Source organism: Trachurus trachurus, assembly GCF_905171665.1.
Source record: "Trachurus trachurus genome assembly, chromosome: 3".
Lineage (NCBI taxonomy): Eukaryota > Metazoa > Chordata > Actinopteri > Carangiformes > Carangidae > Trachurus > Trachurus trachurus.
Genome location: NC_139893.1, coordinates 20846693 through 20868681, shown reverse-complemented (window position 1 = coordinate 20868681; position 21989 = coordinate 20846693). Strand labels below are relative to the sequence as shown.

The window sequence follows — 21989 nt, the reverse complement described above, 5'->3', positions numbered from 1 at the left end:
TCCTATATGATGTCAAACGACAGATCCCTGGCTAGACGGTAGATGCCTAAAAAACCCACGAGAGAAGTAGGGCAACGTTATTTATTAATGCAATTCCAGATATCTCTCTTCTGTAACTGTGGAGACTATATAAAGCCACGTTACCCACATCACTGCGGGGTGTGTGTGACTTACTGCTGTTGCGTTCCCAGTGTGCGGTTCCTCCCAAAACGAGCTATAAAAATGGATGAAAGAAAAGCAGTTCCTAGATAATCCGGCGAATGAGCCAAGCCAGTCAGTCAGTCAGTCAGTCAGTCAGTCAACAGATCTGCAGTTATTTTTTTCTGTGTTGCATGGGATGGAAATATTACAACACCTCTGTGGCAGCTCATCTGCTTACTGTAGGTTATCACAGACAGCACGGCTAGCCAAACACTGCCAGCTGCTTATTAATGCGACTTCAACGAGGCAGAAAATTAACTACTATGATGGGGTATTTTAAGAAAAAAAAATACGGTCACTATTTAGCAGGAAGGTGTGTGAGAGTCCCCGCAAGCGCAGTTCGCCGGTTTCATCGAAACTCTCCGGGATGACATGGCCCAAGTCATGGGGAACATTATGTCGCAGCTATTAATACGGCCTTTTAATGCCCTAAATCCAGTGTCGCCGGAAAAGGCTTCCGCGGCATCAGTGCATCAATACGCTAAACGCTAGAAAAGCGAGTGACACGAAAACGCCACCGCACACGGAGACACGGTGGATACTCGGAGCCCCCTCCCCTCCCTGGTCCCTCCGCGCTGCCGACTTTGACACTCGCCCACCGGCCACACAGAACCAGACAGCCGCTCGTTAGCTCGCAAGCTAGTGCACTCTCCCTCTGAAGCCCGTAGCGATACTGCCGGTGTAGCCACAGCCACGAGTTACACTGCCACACGGGCTGTGAATCACGTCTTTGTCGTCCGTGTGTCTAACGTTAACCTACACTCCAGGTTTTTTTTTTTTTTTTTTTTTTTTTTTTTGTGTGTGTGTGTGTGTGTGCGGTGGCGATCACCCACTGCAGCGCATAACTTAAAACCAAGACCGCCCAGCTCCGTTATCGGACATGCAGCCAGGCAGCCCAGGTCGCTACTAACGATGGAGTTCATTAACTAAACTCATCTGTCTTTACATTGCCACGGGGGGGGCTCGCTGTCAGGACGTGCATCTAAATCTGAAGCATCTCCCAAAGACACACGGCAGCGGCGGAGAAAGCAGAAAATAACCGATACCGCCAACTGCACCCTCTTTGCTAAGCTACACACGAATGCGTTTCATCCCTAGGTATAAAATTAGGTCTGTATACCAACCAAAATTATTAAGTTACAGTCACATAAGACGCCACATACATTTGCATCCATCACGGAAAACATTTGTCAAATTGTCTACATGGGTCTTAGGTTTGAATTGTGAAGAGAAAACGATAATAACCATGTCAGAGTGAGATACGTCCGATAATGGGCGCATCGGTGTTTCATCGGTCCTAAGCAGGCTAGCTCACATAGCTGGGGGAGCTAACGTTAGCAGCCCAGCTAGCTCTCTGCGACACGATTGTAAGCGCTGGCAGAGAGCACAAGCCGCCGTAAGCGGCCCACTGGCTCTCCAACACGGGTCACCGACAGCCAGTCAGCCCCCGTAACCAAGAGGAAACCGAACAGCTTCAGTAAAACTGGAGAAATTGGTTAGTACACGTTAAGGTAATCATTGCATCGCTCACCAGCTTTAGGCATCCACCCTCTTGACAGCGAATCCCGTCTGTGTGAACACCGTCAACACTACAACAGTTAGGACCGACACTTCCGCTACGGCTTTCAGAATAAAACTACTTTTTACTGCGTGAACACCGTCAATTCTACACCAGTTAGGACCAACACTTCCGGCACGGCTTTCAGAATAAAACTTTTTTTATTTTTCTTACTTAGGCTATATTTACATTTTATTTTATGTACAGTCTCTCAAGCATAGGCTACGCATGATATAAGATAACCGGTGAGGGTTAGGGTTAGACCACCCCTAACCCATCATAGAGGAATAGTTTTTAGATTTCATTGGGCTGAGGAAGTGGAATCATAAAATAGCCTACATTTTTTGTTGTGAATTATTTTTATTTTGTATCCCTATTAAGAATTAAGAATACATGTTAAAACATAGTTATTATTCAACATATATGGTTATTTTGCTATTTCCATTTTAGTCTTTCTCGCAAATAACGGTTTTCATAATGTCTTAATTTGATCTATATTCAAACCTTTTGATTTCTCACTCTAATGCCGCTTAAAACCAGCGAACTTGTCCAGGTTACAGGCAAAAGGTTTTGTCGCCCTCTACTGTGTGATAAGGAGTATTACACACTGTACTCCACGCTGACACTTGGGGGCGTTGAGGTGCACATTACAAGTAGCATCAGCATCACATTGAAATAGTGTCCAAGCAACAGTATTCACAAAAAACAGAATGCCTTTAAAATGAAAGAGCTTGCACTTTCTTTGACTTGTAGTAATGGCAGAATGACACTCATACATAATGCTCTGGTATGTGTGTTTGTGTTTGAGATCTTAAGGAATTCAACAATATCAGTAAATTATTTTCATAACATTTGATGGGCATCACAATATCAACTTTCTGTTTTCATTGTCCAGCTTTCTGTCAATAAAAATGTCCACTTTTCTTAGGGATGAAGGTGGGAATAGAGGTGTGAATAAATCAACAATTGAGGGGCTTATCTTTTCGTGGCCCAACTGCATTCACGATTGTATGGATGACAGTATGTAGGCTAATAGGCTTCACAGATGGTGTGAAAATCTCAGTATCCAGCCTGCATCACTTCTAAAATCTCGAAAATCTCAAATCTCCATTTATAAGAATTCAAATCTCTGCAATATGAAATCTATTTTATTTAGAATACAAAGAATATATTACTATATCTTATACTTATACTCATACTTATACTTATCTTATCTTTTTAATTAAAGACTAACTTAATTATATGCTTTCCTCTATATCATACAATATAGTTTAGCACGCTTTTTCTGCAGTGTAAATATGCAACTAGTGTGTTTCAGAGTGTTTTACAATGATCTGCACAGGCACTAGTGATTTAACATATTGAACTATGCCAGTGAGTGTTGCTGTACACCTGCAGGTGCACTGTAACCCTGCGGGGCAGTGTGGAGGTGTGACCAGTACATGCCCTGAGTATAGTGTGTCTTGTAGGAGGGGCGACTGTGGATCGTGACTGGGTGCCCTTCAAAAAGCTCTCGCTCTGACCCGTTCAGTCGCACTCAGCCAGGCTAGTTGAGCACAGCGGAGCACAGCAAACGCCCTCTGGACAACATGGGACTCACACAGGACCCCAACTTCCAAAAACTGCAGGACTGGTACACAGCCCATGCCCTGAACCTCAACATGAGACACATGTTTGAGACCGACAAGGAGAGATTCAACAAGCTCAGGTATGCATCCTATTGAAATATGTCAGATGTGTACAAATGCATTATGCACAGCACCACTATACAGAATGTAAATATTGTGTATGTGTGAGAATGTATGATGTCAATCCACCTGTCAACCATATAACCACACTATGCTTGATGGCTGTATTTATATTTAGTCAGGAAAATCATGTGTTCTGATCATCAGTGTTACTTTTTGTGTTTGAACAGCCTCGATCTGAAAACTGAGGATGGAGACATTCTTCTTGATTACTCCAAGAATCTCATCACAGAGGATGTCATGAAGATGTTGGTTGATCTGGTAAATTCATGTTTATCTTAATAATTCATGCTGCTCAGATGCTGGTCAGAAAGTCCTAATGTAGGCTACTGTATTTGGCTCATGATGACATCTTGGACTAATTTGTTTTTACATAAAATATATTGACCTGAAGGATGGGTCAAGAATTTGAATTACAAAATGCACTTGCTGATTTTTACAACACATAGTATGTTTTGGTTATTGATCTGATGCCATAAAGCTCTAACATTTATTGTTTTCATCAGGCCAAGTCAAGAGGGGTCGAAGCTGCCAGAGAGAAGATGTTCAAAGGAGACAAGATCAACTTCACTGAGGTGCTCACTGTTGGAAATATGTCTGCTGCATTTACTTTACCTATAGCAGTGTTTACCTCTTAAAAAAAAAAACATTGTCAAGACATTAACATGATGTGACATAAACACTAAACATGAGATAAATGACTACAGATTAATATTTTTTAAGAATAGGGAGTCAGCATCAACATGCCGATGCCAAAGTCATGATTATATTTGTCTCTGTGTGTTGTTGTGTTGCACATAAAGGGCCGCGCTGTGCTCCATGTGGCTCTGAGGAACCGCTCCAACACCCCCATCATGGTTGATGGCAAGGATGTGATGCCAGAAGTAAACAAGGTTCTGGAGAAGATGAAGGGCTTTTGTCATGTGAGTTAAACACACCAACAACTTTGTTCCGCATTTAACAGTGTAATTTAGTGGCAGTTTTGCTGACAGTAATGATAATCATGTTGATCTGTTTCAGAGAGTTCGCAGCGGTGAGTGGAAAGGTTACACAGGAAAGGCCATCACTGATGTTGTTAATGTCGGCATCGGAGGATCTGACCTTGTGAGTACAATCCATAGAAAGTCATCAAATACCTACAGTATTAAATGGCTCTCGATGCAATATTTGGGCCACAGTCTTAGAAATGTGCTTTTTTTTAATTGAATTGCAGGGCCCCCTGATGGTGACTGAGGCCCTCAAGCCTTACTCCAAAGGTGGCCCACATGTGTGGTTTGTGTCTAATATTGATGGAACGCACATCGCCAAAACTCTGGCACACCTCAACGCTGAGACAACCCTCTTCATCGTCGCATCCAAGGTAGCTGGTTCACACAAAGCAGGTCTTTGAAACAGTGCCAGAAAACATCTCACATCTGAATTGGAAAAAGTGTCAGTTTGTTCAAAACCTTTCATGGGCTGACCTCATGTAAATGTCCATTCATTCAGATGTATCTAGCTGTGCTGCATGTTACATAATGCTCCTCTCAGGCATTTAACCCAGTGTTGTGTCAGCTGATGTTCATATCTGAATGGCTTTCATGCCAAGCCACAGCGTTGGCACTATAGGGGTGTGTCAGGAAAACCACAGATGACATATTCAATGATACTGTGCATCCATTTTTGGAAGTTCTTGTGACGTCAGATTTATTGGCAAAATTTTTCAAGCAACTAAAAGTAGAATGTGCTGTAATTAAAATGCTGTTAGACCTGTTTTACTCACAAATCTCTATCAGGAGTTTGGTTATATTGATAGCACACCTTGGTTATCTACTGTATGCAATTATGTTGACCTGTATGTCTTTTAACAGACATTCACCACCCAAGAGACCATAACCAACGCTGAGTCGGCCAAAGCATGGTTCCTTGAACATGCCAAAGATGTGAGTACACAACGGCAGCAAGGTAGATAGCGGACATCATTTCTATTCTTCCTGTTCTCTAAATGTATCCCCTGTTTGTTTCAACAGAAAGCTGCTGTTGCCAAGCATTTTGTGGCCCTGTCCACAAACGGAGTAAGTGCCAACATGGTATCAGAGGTGAAACCTTCTCTCTCTGTCCAGACATTTGAGTCTAACTGTCCTCTCTGTCTGTCCCTCAGCCCAAAGTGAAGGATTTCGGCATTGACACAGAGAACATGTTCGAGTTCTGGGATGTAAGTACTGCACATCAAGCCTTTAAGCAAACTCTATGCAGCAGGTCTTGTCATTGTACCTAGACTGTGATGGGGCTGGCAGCTATAAATAAACTAGACTTTTGACCTGTGAAGTAGGTGGGACGGACACTCTGGCCAGCAGCTGCTGGGAAATCAGAAGCCTGTCTCTTCAGACTTAGTTATTATTGGTAGCGACCTTCTCTCTTGCAGAGGTTACTGTAAAGGCTGGGTTGCATCAAAGGTCAGGGAGCTGCATTTAGTTACATTGTTGGTATTTAAAGGGCAACAGCTATGATATGGTCCTTATGTCATAGATAAATGGTTGCCAGTGTTTTACATTGCATTACAGAACATGCAGTATTTACTGTATGTGATAGAGATAAACACTTGTAGGACATGTGCAAAAAATATACAAACAAAATGATGCATGTGACCAGGGGCCCGTTGTTCGAAAGTAGAATAAAGATATCCAGGATAAGTGGAAAAGCCAGGTTGGACAAAGTCTCATAAATCCATCCTGGCTTAATTGGTTGTTGGAACGCCGAGCCAGGCTGAGGAGGGGTGGCTTTGTCAAGCCAGGTGTAACTTATTCTCTCGTCAGTAGACCACAGAGATTGATCACAGATTCACCGATGAGAGGACAGGTGTGGCCACTTTCCTCCAATCAACAGCGGATCTTGACGTAAGGTGACACACCTCTTAGAAAAAAAAAAAAAAAGCACCGCTGCTGTCGTAAAGCTCAGAGAGAGTGCAGCGGACAACTGTGGACTGATTGAATGTGGAAGTAGCCTAATCCAAAATTATAATCACAATTTAAGTTCCTTTCACAAATTAACAGCTGTGCACTTTGCCTTAATGATGAGCAGTGGAAGTTGATACATTGCACTCATCTCTTATCATCTAAAGTAAAGTTCATACAGCACAAATACAAGTGGCCAAAAGTGCAACAGGTGAAAATTAATTAAATATAAGAACATTATGCAGTCTGGTGCTTCAATAAATTGCCGATAACAATGTTCAAATGAGGTGTATAAATTATTTGGAAGGTGCCTGCTCAAACAATTGTATTCTTGTTTTCTTCCCTCAACCAATATTCGGCCAATATACTGTATTTTGTAACATATTTTATAATAATAAAAATAAATCTATTGCTAATTTTGCTTTTTTTTTTTTTTACTAGTGGTCATAGAAAATATCATAGATGGGTCACAGATATCGAAAATAGTTTGTATTGTCTCAAGAACAGTGTGCACAATTCTGTGCTACAGATTTCACAAACCGTCAGACATCTTTATGCCCTGCATTTGAAGAAGCAGGCAGTGCTGGCAGATGCAATGATTCAGTGTGAGAAGCAAATGAATAGCCCTAATTATGAAAAAAAGAAAAGAAAAAAAACCTAATAAATATTGTAAATGTTTCCTGTTATTTGATTATTGTAAATGTATTTAGTTTGTTTAGAAATCAGGCCCTAGGGTACATAAGAACATGGAATAACTGTATAAAACATTGATTTCTGATCAGAGTGGCTGCTGACTTCACAGATAAAGACAACAGAATCAACTTAGCCTGGCTGTTAGCCTGGTCTGGAGCAGGCTAGCTGCAGAGAATAAATCACCATAGTAACTTGACCAGGATAAAGGTATCCAGCTTTCGAACAACCGAGTTGAGGCTAAATTCAGCCAGGATAACCAACATATCCTGGCTTAATCCCTTATCTAGGTTTCGAACAACAGGCCCCAGCATTTGATCATTTAACAGCTTAATTGATTTTTGTTCAAATAGTAACAAAAAATGTGCAGTTTACTGTAATGTTCCTGTTGCAGCTCCAATCACCTTTAGCTGCACATAGAGCTCTCATGCACACTTTTTAAGGAGTGTAGTATGAAGTATGGATATAGCTTCATGATTTTGTATGTTTCCTCTTTTAGTGGGTTGGTGGTCGTTTCTCCCTGTGGTCTGCCATTGGAATGTCCATTGCCCTGCACATTGGTATGTACAGTGTATGTTTTTACAATAACACAAAACATTGATTTGGGTGTTTGTATGAAGAAGAAAAAAAGACTGAGGCACACAGCAAGCATGTGCCACACTTCTTATATCACAAGATATAACATGACAAAGAGTCTGCAGCTGTACCAGTGGCTCAAATGCTAATTACAGCAATGCTAACATGCTCATAATGATAATGCCAAAATGCTTTTGTTTAGCATATTGTGTTGACCATATCCATCATTTGAGTAGTAGGCTATATTAATGTTATAATGCTAATGGTGGTGTTAGATGAAAGGTCAGGGGTTCACCAAAGTCATCTGATTTCGTTTTCTGGAGACCCCCCAAACTTCTGTGTAGAGTTTTGTGGAAACTGATATAGTTGTTTCAGTCTGGACGTATAGTGGTGGACCAGCCATCACTGCCGCCCCTGGGGCCATGCTGCCTGCACGAATAAATAAAATATATAAACTACACATAGTGACCTTGATAAATATGCAAGAATTCTTCTTGCTGGTGTTAGTGCAGAGCCACACTGACATAATCAATCTGTTATTTAATCTGTTAACTCTTCTGTCTTATCCCCTCCCGTCAATAGGCTTCGACAACTTTGAGAAGCTTCTTTCAGGAGCTCACTGGATGGTGGGTAAACTTCCGCTTCAGTTGCCGTAGAAATAAATATATTATAGCCTGTGTTATTAAGGAGGATACAGAGTACATGACAGAGAGTTCTCCTTTCCCTGCAGGACAACCACTTCCGCACCGCTCCTCTGGATAAGAACGCTCCCGTCCTGCTGGCTCTGCTGGGCATCTGGTACATCAACTTCTTCCACGCTGAGACTCACGCTATGCTGCCCTACGACCAGTACATGCACCGCTTCACTGCCTACTTCCAACAGGTCTGCCCCTTCACTGCTGCAGGCATCACAAATCTCCAACTAAAGATACACTGCTATTCGATGATGTGTCCTTAATGTATTTGATAGATGTGATAATATGCTAAATCTGCTTCTTTAATAGGGTGACATGGAGTCAAATGGAAAGTACATCACTAACCATGGAGCACGTGTAAACTACCACACTGGGCCAATCGTCTGGGGAGAGCCAGGAACCAATGGACAGCATGCCTTCTACCAGCTCATCCACCAAGGTACCACCACCACAAATGATCATTGTTCCATTCCAAAATCATACAGGTGATTCAGACGGTCAGATAGTCTTGACTGTAACAACCAACCAACTTGTAGCCTTGTTAGCTGGTTAGTCTCATACTTTGAGTCTGTGAGTCTCTTAAATGTGTCATTAATGCAGTCTAAATGTATTTGACCCAGGAACTCGCATGGTGCCATCTGACTTCCTGATCCCAGCTCAGACCCAGCATCCCATCAGAGAAAACTTGCACCACAAGGTATCATGGCTGTTGTCATGGAGATATTGATATAAAGTAGTTTGATTACAGACCAGAAAATATAGATGGAAAAAATAACAATAATATAGATTTGAAAAATAACTTTATTATTACAGTAGGCATTTAGTTATTCCTTATCTCCTAAACTATCTTTATCTTTGTGACCTCAAACAAACTGTAGCAGCAGTGGAGGGCAGTGAGTGTGTGCATATTAATTACCTAAGAAAGCCTGATGAGAGATCATCCATAAAGGTCAGAGGTTCTTTCAACATGAGAGCCCGTTGGAGTGAAAGAAACAGAGTCTCTGTGTGCTTAAAAAAGTGTTTTGGCTTAATGCACATAATAACCAATTGAATCAAGATGGCAAAAATGCTATAATGTGACAATGCAACATGGAGACTGTTGCCTGCAGGAATGACATCTGTAAAACATGCCATGCACTGTTCTGTATCTGAAGCTGTGTGTGTGATGTGGCTGCAGATCCTGCTGGCTAACTTCCTGGCCCAGACTGAAGCTATGATGAAGGGTAAGACCACAGAGGAGGCCAAGAAGGAGCTGGAGGCCAGTGGCCTGAGTGGAGAAGCTCTGGAGAAAATCCTGCCCCACAAAGTAAGTCCAGTCAAGAGAAAATTGTTTTCCATGACTCGCTTCTCAAGAATGAGCAGACCGTGCTTGGCTGTTTCCATGATAATGATATCAAACTTAAACCTGAACTTGAGAGGAGGCAGTCACCTCGTTACTCTTGCACAGCGTGAGGACGTGCAGCCAGCAGACAGCACCACACTCCTTGCTCAGACTGGAGAGAACAAACAGAGGAGGTGGTGCCCTCCAGTGACCGTCAATAAACACAGCAGCAGCAAGAGTGTTTGTGATGAGGGTGTACTGTGCGCACGGAGAATGGCGTATACTGAAATCTCTTCCCTTGTTTAACACAGGTATTCCAAGGAAACAGACCAACCAACTCAATCATCTTCAAAAAACTGACACCACACACACTTGGAGCACTCATAGGTGAGAACAAACAATGCCCCTGATGACTCTCAGCTGCTGATATTGAAATTAAGAATATAAATTACTGATAGTGGTTATGTAAGTAGAGACAGTAATGATCCCTCACTGGGAAATTCCTGAATGTGCAACGTCTTACAGATGAGGTTCAGTCTACATGCTGCTCACTGCTGCATAATGAAAATGAGTGTAATAGGCCATGCATGTGCTACGTTACTCCACTTAAGCCTCTGCGTGATAATATTTTTTTGTTGTAATGATGATTATTCTGCATTGTTTGATAGCGATGTACGAGCATAAGATCTTCATCCAGGGTGTGATGTGGGAAATCAACAGTTTTGACCAGTGGGGGTGAGTCATGTTTCACTACATAATGTATAATGGTGCAGCCATAAAAACACAGAGTCCCAGGTTTGAATAGTTCACTCAATTTTAACATTACAAAATGTCATTGTGGAGCTGGAATAAAGTGATGAGGAATATGCAAGAAAATGTGGAAATATGATGTTTTTAAATCTACATAAGAGGAAACAAAAAGGGCAACTGGTTGATGAGGAACTTATAAATTAAATTATGTGTCTTGTTTCAGGAGGCAGGTGTGATGTTTATTTTTGTTATCCTATTTTGCACTGCACCAAAACGCCAAGAATGTGAATATTTCCCTTTTAGGTTCCTGCAAGAATCTGGATCATATCTGGAGATTTGTTGATTCTCCCTGATCTTACTGTATAGATGGGACTGGAGCATGTTGAGTTCAGATTTCATCATTAATGGGGTTTGAAATATTATGACTGGACAGTGGCATATTTTGAGCAGTGTTGGTAGCTACAATCCTGCACCTTAGCTTGGAAGTCTTCTTTTTAGAAAACGAACCAGTTAGTTGGTTTCAAGGCTCAGTTTAATATGGTTGTTATTGTCTTTCTCATCCTCACTCCTCTCCTCCCCCTATGCATCATCAGAGTCGAACTGGGCAAACAACTGGCGAAGAAGATCGAGCCTGAGCTCAAGGACACCAAGGAGGTCCACTCCCACGACTCCTCCACCAACGGACTCATCAATTTCCTCAAGAAGAACTCCGCCTGAGCCAAGTCACCCCGAAAACTTTCACTTTTCACCATGTCGTTATCCAACCTCATCAGCTCGTGAGCTGCATGAGCAGGAGACGGGCAGAGGCAGCTGGTCTTTCCCACGCAATTGAGCTGAAGCACTCTGTATGTTTGTACTCTCATCATGAATATTGTGACTGTCTACAGTGCTGTCTTTTCTATGTTTGTTACTGTAGTTTATCATGTGAGCTTTTTGTATTAGAGTGTCATGTAAGACTGAGAGAAATGTGTCTCTTCACTGAAATGTAGCCTCTGGAATAAATATCTAAACACATATAACAACCATTAGTGTGTAGTTATCAAACTACAGTGTTTTAGTTATCAAAGTGCTGCAGAAACATTAATTCACTTGTTTCGGTAACAGGTCACTAGATGGCATCAGAGTGCCAGATTAATTTGCTGGGTGTACCATCAGTCACTCAGTAACCTACCATTTATTCAGTGGAACAAAGGGTCAAAGGTCAATCCATCTGTACTGTTCCTCCCCACAAATCCCCAGACTCCACAACATCCATTTAGAGACAAAAACAAACATCTGGATCGAGCACTACATGCTGGTCCTCAACTGGCACTATAGTTAAACATCATTAAACTTCATTTACTTAATGCTTTAGCGCTGCGTGCCAAACTTAGCCTGTGAATTTCTCCTATGAACATAAACTCCCATACAGTATGAGGGACAACAGATAACAGGAGCCTATATACATTACTACAAGCTGAAGCTGTTAGCTAAGATGTGCTAAAAACAAAACAAAACCCAACAACAACCCAAAAACGTTAAAAACCTAAAATATTCACCATCTTTCATTCCATCTTCTTCATACTCACTGCTGCATACAATTTCAGAGTGTGTGTAAGAACAAACAGAAAGTAAAAAAAAAAAAAAAAAATCCTAGACCCCAGACACTGCTGGGGTTTCAATGCTGTTGCCAGGCAACAATACTTTACTTCAAATTTAACTTGTTCTTTTTATCTCCAGCTTGGAAACAAGATACAGAAGAAAGTGAGTTTTACTGAGGATAGAAACGCTCCTCGCTGTCAGCTTCGAGATGTTAGGAGTTATTAGTAAAACCCACACAACACATAAAATCTCTATGAATTTGCATGTGAATGTTTTTTGTTTTTTTTTGTTTTGCCAATTTAAACACATTTGTGAATGAGACTCTAAAGGCTCTAGACGACAGACGTCAGCTGAGTCATGGATGCAGCTACACCTACACATTCTGATGTTTAACTATAGGACCAACCTCTGAGTCATGACTCTGCTCCGCTACCTAAAATAGGTGCATGAGGTTGAAATAAACAAGTCAGCATGAGGAAATAAGCGATTAGGACCTGCCCTGGTTCAATGGAGAGCAGAATCAAATAGCAGCCATGAAAGCATGAACAAGCCTCTAGTGTGCGTTCCTGAGATGTTTGTTGAACAATGGCATCGCATACCCTCACATTCCACTTCATGCTTTATTGGTCCGGCCTGTCAGTCACGTTTTTTTTTTTTTTTTTTTGCCTTTCTATCCTGTTAAAGAACTGCCCCCCCCCCCAGCTCAATCGGGGTCCCAAACTGCCCCTGTACATTGGTTGCCATAACAACGTCCCCCCCCCCCCCCCCTTTTCCTCCCTGACCACTTTTCAAATGTGCTGTCCCAAGTTCATAGCAATGTCAGACACAGTGTTGGGGCAGGTTTTTTGAACGACATCTCAATGTTGTAGAAAAAGAAAAAAAATACATCTTCTGAGGAGCATGTTTTCCTCCTCAGCATGTTCTCCACCATTTGCATTCATCATGAGCCGCTGTGCTGGAGGCAGCTTGAGGGTCAGCATCCTTTGCATGTAAACAAACTCAGGAACTCGGTCTGCTGTCGGATTTTAATTCTCGGTTGAACTTCGCTGAAATGATTTTGATGTGCATGAATCACGTATTCATGGAGATTATTCTTCAGGGCTGAACATTAGCTCTGCAAACACACAACAATTTCCCCATATCAAACCCTGTACATGAGCTCTCTCAAGTTCCCAGTCTGACGACAGTGACACAGAAACCCTGCAGCTTGTTGGGAAAAAAAAGCCACTTAGTCAAGCCCAGCTTCATTTTTCCCACGACTACTAGAGTTATATAAAGATTGACTTAAGTATGTGGGCAGAGCTCGTCACACTGCAGCATAGGAAGCTAGTAGCACTCCCATGAGGCTGCAGCATGCTCCAGCTGACCCTTTGCTGCTCAGGCTCCATGTCCTCTTAATGTTCTCCAGATCCCCATCAGTTGCATCCATTCTCAAACACATTGGTATGAACCTTGTGGCCCATTGCAATACTACATTGTAGTTCCCATATTCATGTGCATTCATCTGCTACAGGGAAAACGAGGAAACATCTTTCATTAACAAAACGTCTGGATGCTTCTTAATCTTTTCTGCGATGTTGGTTCATGTTTAACAGAGTACCAGACAGCTGTGCTTGTTTGTCCTCTTGGGAAAGCTCTAGGTCAGTTACCTGTGTGCTTTTTGAAATACTGAACATCCATAGTAAGATTTTTTTTTCCCCCGTCCTCACCGGCTCTTCTGAATCCACAGAAGTACACATACTGACTGACATCTGGCTCATATTCAGCATCACAATGCTAGAGACAGAAAAAAAGAAAGAAAAAACAGCACTCCCACACTGATTTCAGCCTGTGCTGGTCTGCTGCTGATACACTACATTGCAATGTTCACAGCGACAGTGACTGCTGCTATCTCACATTGTTCCCATCAAGGCTGTTTCTGATTGCCATGAGTTATTTGGTGCCAACCAGGGATGATTGTGTGTTTGCCTTTGGTCACCAGCCGCGCACAAAAGAACAAACACATTTCTTTAAAACCATCACACTTGTTTAAAACAGCGTTATGAAAATGATTCAGCACTGATGAAAAAACTTTTTTCACCTCCCAAACAAGCCAAACACTCCTCTCCTCACATTTCTGTCTGCATGATTAGTGAACCTTGGCTACAATTAAAACCACAACAGTGCTGCACTTCACTTTTGAAGGGCAGACGTTTAAAGCTAAAGAGGTGACAACGAGAGACCAAAGTAATCAGTGAAAGGGGGCTGCTCTGGGGATTTAATACCTCACTTCCATAATGTGGTGAGGCCTAACAAGAAAAGCAAGGCATCAGAAGCAAAAATATATAAAATATGTGGATATTTACACTTTCTGTTACTTCCTGCTATCAACACAAAGAAGGTGAAATGAGTTTTGTTTGTGCATCCTGTACAGTTGTTGGGGAGTAGTGCTACCTAAGTGATAACGAACTAATAAACTACCTGTGATGTGTCAGTGGTTGGGACTGAAGAATATAGATCCATCCATCCATCCATCCATTCACTGACTTGGATAGGGTAGGGCAAATCCCAGCTGATCTAGGATGATGGTGGGGTACACATGGACATACCTCACACACTCACTTCCACACCTGCGGGCAATTTAGAGTCATCAATCAGCCCAGTATGCATGTGTTTGGACTGTGGGGGGAAGTTAGAGAACATGGAGAGAACTCACACAGACACAGGGAGAACATGCAAACTCCACCCAGAAAGACCCCAGGGCCAAAATTCACACCCACAACCTTCTTCGGAGAGGCAATATTGCCAACCACTGTCCTATACCTACCAACGGAAGACAAGAAGTTTGAATACAAATCTCTGAGACACATGAACATGAACGTGAACATTATCTGGTTCTTCTCATTTCCTGGCTCGTCTCTACCATTGCCTGTGTAATACAGGAATATCAGTGACCCCAAAATATCTACAAACATGCAAGAAAATGTGGTTGAAAGATCTGCAGAAAAACCTGGCATCCGAATTGTTTCCTTCAGAGGAAACTGTCCCAGTGGAAACTGTTGGCATGGTCCCTCCATCCAGAGGAACCAGGATGTTGTTTCTGGTAACTCACACTGCTGTTGGCTTTTTATCAGATATATATACAGTATAATTATGTTTATATATTTATTTTTCTTTTATATCTTTTTTCTTTGTCATTAGAGCAGCAGGAAAAAAAAGCCTCTGCCACTGCAGTGAGGAGGCAGTTTCACAGGTGAGTAACTCATCACCTCACTCATCTTCAAAACTATCTCTAGTTGCTGGACACAATGAGGGCAACGATTTGTAAAATGACTCATATAGTTTCCAGAGCTGTGATTCATTTTCCTTCACAGTTTCTGCAGGTGAAATTTGACTCTCCTCAGGTGCTGCTCTAAAAAAAAAAACACTCAAGGTTGACAGGTAAATATATCAGCTTCACTCCCAGTGCAGAGACATAAAAACATTAGGTGTAAACCATAAGGAGAGAGGACATGGTGTGTGTGTGTGTGTGTTTGTGTGTGTGTAGATAAGATTCAGAAAAACCAGAGGCTTTTTTTTTTTGCAGGAAGGAGACAAAGTGTCAGTAACCAAAGATTGAGAGTGTATGAGGTAATCCTGCAGCCAGCATATTTTCACTCATTTCCTGGCAGTGGAGGGACCTGTGTGCTCCAGTGGGATGGTATTCTTTTGTGTGCTGTAACAGAGCTCACCTCAAAGCAGATCCCCGGGGGCTCCACTACCTCTGCACACACACACACACACACACACACACACACACACACACACACACACACACACACACACACACACACACACACACACACACACACACACACACACACACACACACACAGCTCCCTGAGTCACAGGGTGGAACCCTCATACACATAAAGGCCGCTTTGTGCCCCAACTCATGGAGCTGTCAACCAACACCAGAGAGCTCCCCACACTGAACACTACTGTTCAGCTCACAGGAGAGCTCAGTCAGTGGGCAGACAGTGCTTTTATGTACGCCCCCGCAAAATGTTTCTACATCTCTAACTGTCTGTGGATCGGTGCCGCATAAATACAGCTGCACTTACTGTAATTGAAAATTGAGACTTAAATCATAAAACAGGGAGGGAATGCATATTTTGACTTTCTCCTTGGTACAGGTGCCACCATGAAAGTCGTTATTTTCCACTCTCCACTGACGTCTGTGAGCCTGTCTGTCAGCGACATATTTCCCATAATTGAAAGGACTGGATGACTTGATTTCTAACCCTCTTTGGGAGTAAGCCAGGCAGTGGTAAATTAGTGAGCATGCAGTCAAAAAATGGGACTTCTACTTCTGACACTCACCCACTCACCTGCAGGATCACACAGATCACACAGATGACAGCACTCCCGCCGCTGGTATTTAAAAATTGCACAACCAATGTCACACATAGGCGTCATTAATGAGCTGTAAAGCTCCTGCAGTCAATATATTTTAGAACAGTGATTTCAGTAACTAGTTAAAGTAAGTCATTTGTGACAATGACCACACTCAGGAGTTTTAGCTTCAACTTCAACTTCAAATAACTTTATTTTCCCATTAGGAACTTCAATCGTGAAGAGCATCAGTGCATATTTAAAGCAGAAGTAAGCGGAATGTTTGTGTTAATATAAGTCTTAAATAGTTATATCTTCCGACAGCAATCACTTATATATTGTTTGGTCTGAAACACGGGTCTGTCAGTCATTCAGTCAGTCAAAATTTTCCTTGTATCCTACAACCTTTATCCAATGAGGAGAGAGAACGGCATAAAGGGGCGGTCCTCTGTGTGTGTGCAGCCAAGGGATGCGCGTGAATGTGGTGACGTAGGGACGAGGGCGGGGACTGCTAACTCCATCTGCTGACAAGAAGTTAACCAAAACGACCGGATCGCTTACTTCTGCTTTAAACAGGATAAATAAACAAGATCAATACATATACGTAGATAAATACAAATGTTAAGATGTTAAAAATATAAAACAAATGTTAACAACTTAAACAGCATACACAAGCCAGACCAGAACAAAACTAGTCATGTCCCTCTTGGTTTTAAAAATAAGGGATCGGCATCTTCTTGTTTTGTCCAGCTTTTTCCCCCCACATGACCAGAGGCACGAACTGAAACCATTATGGGAAAAATGTATTGATGATTGAGAGAAAGATGGATCAAGCTATTGCTGATTCAGACCCAAACACTAATTTAGCATCCAAGCAACAACACACACAATCTTCCAGGTGGGTCTTCGTTTCCCCTGCTGAGATAATTTCTTTCCTTGCTGTTACTTACACTACCAGTCAAAAGTTTGGAAACACCTTCTCATTCCATGGGTTTTCTTTATTTTCATTACTTTCGACATTGTAGATTCATACTAAAGACATCATATGGAATTTTGTAGAGAACATAAAAATGTTAAACAAAGTAGAATATTTGATATTTTAGATTCTTTGAAGCAGCCTCCTTTTGATTTAGCTTTGCACACTCTTGACATTCTGTCAACAGCTTCATGAGGTCGTCACCTGGAATGATTTTCCAACGGCGCTGAGCACTTGTTGGCTGTTTTGCCTTTTCATCTACAATAATGAAAGTAATAATAGTTAAGAAAAACCATTGAAGGTGTGTCTAAACTTTTGACTGGTAGTGTATTCTGTTCAAGTCAAACACCAGAAATAGTTTATGAAGCATCCGTTTTCCCACAATTCTCTAATGATCTGATGCCTCAGTTATGATGAGACATTGATTTAGTTGCCTGGTTACACAACAGTTAGAGGGATCTAATGATCTGATCTCACTTATTCATATGCCTACAGAGATAATACAAACTGGTGGGATTTCTAAACCCTAAACCCTAAATCAGTGTGTTTTGTGCGGTGGTGGTGGTGGTGGGGATGATGATGAGTTGTCAGCTCTTGTATCAATGGGATTTATTCAGTTTGTGGGCCTGGAGAAAGATTCACACTTTTATATCTAACATTAGGAGGAGGTTTCCTGTAATCAACCTACTTTATGCTCCAATTAGCCCAAATGTTGTACAATACAGCACCACAGGGGTGCAGTCTCCTCATTCAACTATACAGCCTCACAGTTTTAGAGTTTTAGTCCTACAACCTAGTAGGAGAGAGAGCTCACCATCCTCATCATCATCCAGAAAAAACAACTGCAGTAGACAGCTTTAACCATATGAATGTAGTTACAGTTGCACAAAGCTGCAGGTTTCTCAAACATACTCCTTTTACTCTATCCCTGCAGTTGATTGCTGCTCTGTATCTTGAGTTGAGTGACTTTATTGTCATTTTACAAGATAATGACATTTTCATCTTCTCAGACACCATCATATAAATTCACATTTGTAGCTTGTTGTTAGTTTTCCTGTACTTGAACATGTGTTTTTTTATTTATTATAATTTCTTACTTCTTCATATTTGGTTGCATTTTTTGTACTTTTACTTTAATTGTCTCTCCTTCTTGTTCTATATACACCATGTCAAATTCCTGTGTAATAACAGCAGTAAAAGCTATTCTGATTCAGATTCTCCCTCCTTAATAGTGGTATAGTGATTTTATCCTTATTATTCTGATAGTTGTGTCTTTTCCAGGCTTCAGATTATCTGACCATCAGTGCACTCGGCTGTGTCCCAGGAGGAACAGTCCATGTACATGACCTGCTACAGTACAGTGTTGCGTGCATGAACGCAATTATACAGCATAATTTTACCAACTACGAAGGGCCACCAGCCCTCAGCAGAAGGCTGGTGCAGTTAAAGATGTGTCAGCGTCTGAGTTTGTAACTGTGGTCAGCCTTGACAGATGTATTTATTTTGTAAGACTGCCGGGTCTCACCAACTACTGTAGACATAAACTTCACTTGACCAGGATAAACTACAATTTGTTAAGACATCAACACTGAAGGCAGGCAATATGCAGAGATCATAGGAAACGGCAATCAACAATAATCCAACAATGATCCCTGGGTCATCAAATTATAGACAAATGACAGCAGAGGAAGAGTTCAATCAAAAGGAAGTACAAGAAGAAAATGAAGCCAATAGGAAGTAAGGACAACATGAGATCTCCATCTGAGTCCCATTGACATCTTAGAAACCAGCCGGGCCATGGGAAAACCACTTACATGTGGTCAAATCAAAAGAACTGTGTGACATGTTTTCATTATGTTGTTCCATGCTGTAGCTGTGCCCCTGAAACTTTGCTTTGGCTCAGTTTCAGAACTATTTACCCCATCACGAGGCTCAATGCGGAGCACTGAGTGTACTGATTACACAATGTAATACAAAACTGTCAGTACATTAGCAGCGTTACTGTGCCGAGCAGCAGCATTACAGCTAATTACTTCTCATCCAACGCCAAAAACATTTCATATAAAAGCAGCAGTGGGGAGAGGAAAAATGCAATTTATTTTCTTTTGATTACTGTAGTGTACACAGGGTCTGTTAGAGTAGCCTACTGTAGATTATTTATATATTTTGATTTAATATCTACATGTCTAGAAATACAGAATTATTGTAGCTGAGTTGATTAAACATACAAATAAAGGATTTGGTGTCAATTTCTCTTGTGGACTGTAGTTCGTAGATGCATTCGCTTGCAGATTGTACCTATATGATACAGAAAATGACTGTAGATTTTTTTTTTAAAGATAAAAAGTACAAAAAACAAATAACAACAAAATAACAGAAAGATCAGACATTTTTTGCAGTTAGCTACAAAACCACTTTATTGAAAAAGCAGATTATGTCATCTACAGTTAAATGATACGTCCCAATTTTTAATACATTAAATAACTTTAGACTTTTTTCATGTTTAGATAAATAGATCTAGTTTCCTTTTTTATGAACCATCTAGGCAATCAAAATACAACAGAGATACAAAAGATGTGTGACAGGTGTCAAGATGTGCTTATTGGAACTACCAGTAGGAGAAAACGTCCTCTCTTTCCACGTGATTTTTGACAGAAAAAAAAAAAAAAAAACTAGCCTCTTTATGTACAGGGTAACTAACTGTGTGCTATCGATAGAAACTGAAGTAGTACTTTTAAAACAGGTGAATTAAGACATCTTTGGGGGTGGGGGTACACTCTGGGCTTGTTAAGTTGTTTTCTTGGGGTGGGGGTGATATTGTGCGGGTAAGTTCACAAAATGCCTCATTCTTCAAGTATAGCACACATTAGCCTACTTGACCAGAACCCTCGTACTAAGTTGAGGTCAAACACATCCAACGACAAGGGGAATGTCACACGTACAGTATGCAGTCCTTTTCTTTTCTGCTTTTACAAATATACAACCGGGAGATAAACAAACACTACTCATTATTACATTCGAATGAATCTCATTACATCAGGTTACATTAAAAAAAGCACTTTTCTGTCTGTGGTGACCCCTGCCTTCTGTCTCTGTCTTTGACACATTCAGTAGTATATGTTCAGACCTGTGTCTATTACAGTATGAGTTAAGAGCTGGGCCAGTGTTTGCAAAGTTGGCGGCTGTTTTATTCAAGATTGAATACCAGATGGGTGGAGTTTGCTACAGTCAGAATGATACAGCTACAAGGGCATTTGCTGCAACGTGAGTAAAAACCCCATCGATGTGGTACCAGGCAGGAGATGAAACAAACACCAAGAGATCAGACACAAACATCTGGAACAAACTAAGTGATGGACAGAAAGCAACATCAAAGTCATCACTAAGGTTAAAACAGAGAGAGTAGGGGTCACTGTGGTGGATGCTGTGCTGCCCTGCAAACACAGTGAGGTGCATGTGCCATGGCCCTGCCACTAGTACACACACGCACGCACGCACGCACGCACACACGCACGCACACACACACACACACACACTTTGCTCATATTTGAAATAAGCACACATTGTTGGGGGTTTTCTGCATAAATGTGCAGCAGCTCTTTTTTTTTTTTTTTTTTCTTCGCTTGGTGCAGTAATGAAACAAAAGTTCCTTCAAATATCTTCACCTCTGGGATGTAGAGAGGGAATGATCTATGGAGCGCCAATCCTATAAAACTCATTAATGAGAGAACCCAGTAGAGAGGGATGAGACTATTCTTCCAGCACCACCACAGTTCAGAGTTTCAAGTTTTTTTGTTTTGTCTTGTGGAGATTTCATTTTGCATCCATGCAAGCAACCGCCTGCACACACACGCACGCACGCACGCACACACACACCCACACACACGTGCACAGACACACACAATCAGCATGGGAAACATGGTGGAGATGACTCCCTTAAAAAACATGGGTGGGACCAGCAGCTCCAAGTTTTCAGGGACACCTCCACCCACCCCCCAAAAAACACAACAGCAGACTTCATGGCAGACTCGGGGCCTGTACCATGGAGCAACATTAGCAGGTTATCCAGCTCTCTTTGGGCTTAACTCAGGTTTTCAGGCATCACAAAGCTGGTCGCCATGGTAACAGAGCAAGTCAAATTCAGGAGATCAGAGTCTCCGCCTCTCATTATGTGAATGCAGAGTTAATAACAGCCAGGTGATGACCAACTTTGTGATACAGGTTCCCCAGGACGGCCGGTGTTAGGCTCAGTGAAGCCAGATAACCCCTAAAGGATTCAGACTCAGGTGAATTAAGCTCATGGTCCAGGGCCCTGAGCGAGACACACAAACATACCTGTTCTGTCTTAAGGCATCAGACAAGTGGAGGTTCCTCATAGGAACACACTGTGTTCTCAGTACTCGTGTGGAAAAAAAAAAAAAAAAAACAGTGTCTGGAAAACATACCAGGAAACAGCGTTCTGAGCAGACCTGGAGCAAAAGTTATTTGAAAATGATCAGGCAAAGTTTCATTCCCCCTTTGTGTACCAGACGACGAGAGGCCACATTCAGTGTGTGGGAGGTGTGGGACAAAAAAATGACTCTCTGGGTCACCTGAGACCTTCAACA

The 21989-nt window shown here is 41.7% G+C and overlaps 2 protein-coding genes across 3 annotated transcripts in view; one reads left to right on the top strand and one right to left on the bottom strand.

The window, feature by feature from the left end:
• garre1 (granule associated Rac and RHOG effector 1) overlaps positions 1-1789 on the bottom strand; it is a 35795-nt gene extending 34006 nt beyond the window's left edge. Inside the window, exon 1 of one of the 2 annotated variants that reach the window (XM_083993833.1) lies at positions 1733-1789. The gene's annotated coding sequence lies outside the window, so the exon portion shown is untranslated. Of the gene's footprint in view, positions 1-174; positions 217-1732 lie in introns of those variants that run through there. The other variant, XM_083993834.1, reaches the window with a different exon arrangement.
• A 1466-nt stretch (positions 1790-3255) lies between these two features.
• gpib (glucose-6-phosphate isomerase b) lies at positions 3256-11497 on the top strand. Its single transcript, XM_083969357.1, has 18 exons — positions 3256-3467; positions 3678-3768; positions 4014-4082; positions 4311-4430; positions 4528-4611; positions 4721-4867; positions 5358-5429; positions 5517-5561; positions 5648-5701; positions 7630-7690; positions 8289-8332; positions 8437-8589; positions 8711-8840; positions 9022-9098; positions 9579-9707; positions 10034-10109; positions 10391-10457; positions 11066-11497. The coding sequence occupies exons 1-18, from the start codon at positions 3349-3351 to the stop codon at positions 11187-11189; spliced, it is 1662 nt and encodes a 553-aa protein (XP_083825483.1). The 5' UTR covers positions 3256-3348; the 3' UTR covers positions 11190-11497.
• Positions 11498-21989: the final 10492 nt, after the last annotated feature.

Bases quoted from the DNA above. Each gene is read 5' to 3' on its own strand.
- gpib (XM_083969357.1), top strand. From the start codon at position 3,349: ATGGGACTCACACAGGACCCCAACTTCCAAAAACTGCAGGACTGGTAC. The intron at 4,868-5,357 runs GTAGCTGGTTCA...GTCTTTTAACAG, and splicing joins TCTTCATCGTCGCATCCAAG to ACATTCACCACCCAAGAGAC. The intron at 7,691-8,288 runs GTATGTACAGTG...TCCCGTCAATAG, and splicing joins GTCCATTGCCCTGCACATTG to GCTTCGACAACTTTGAGAAG.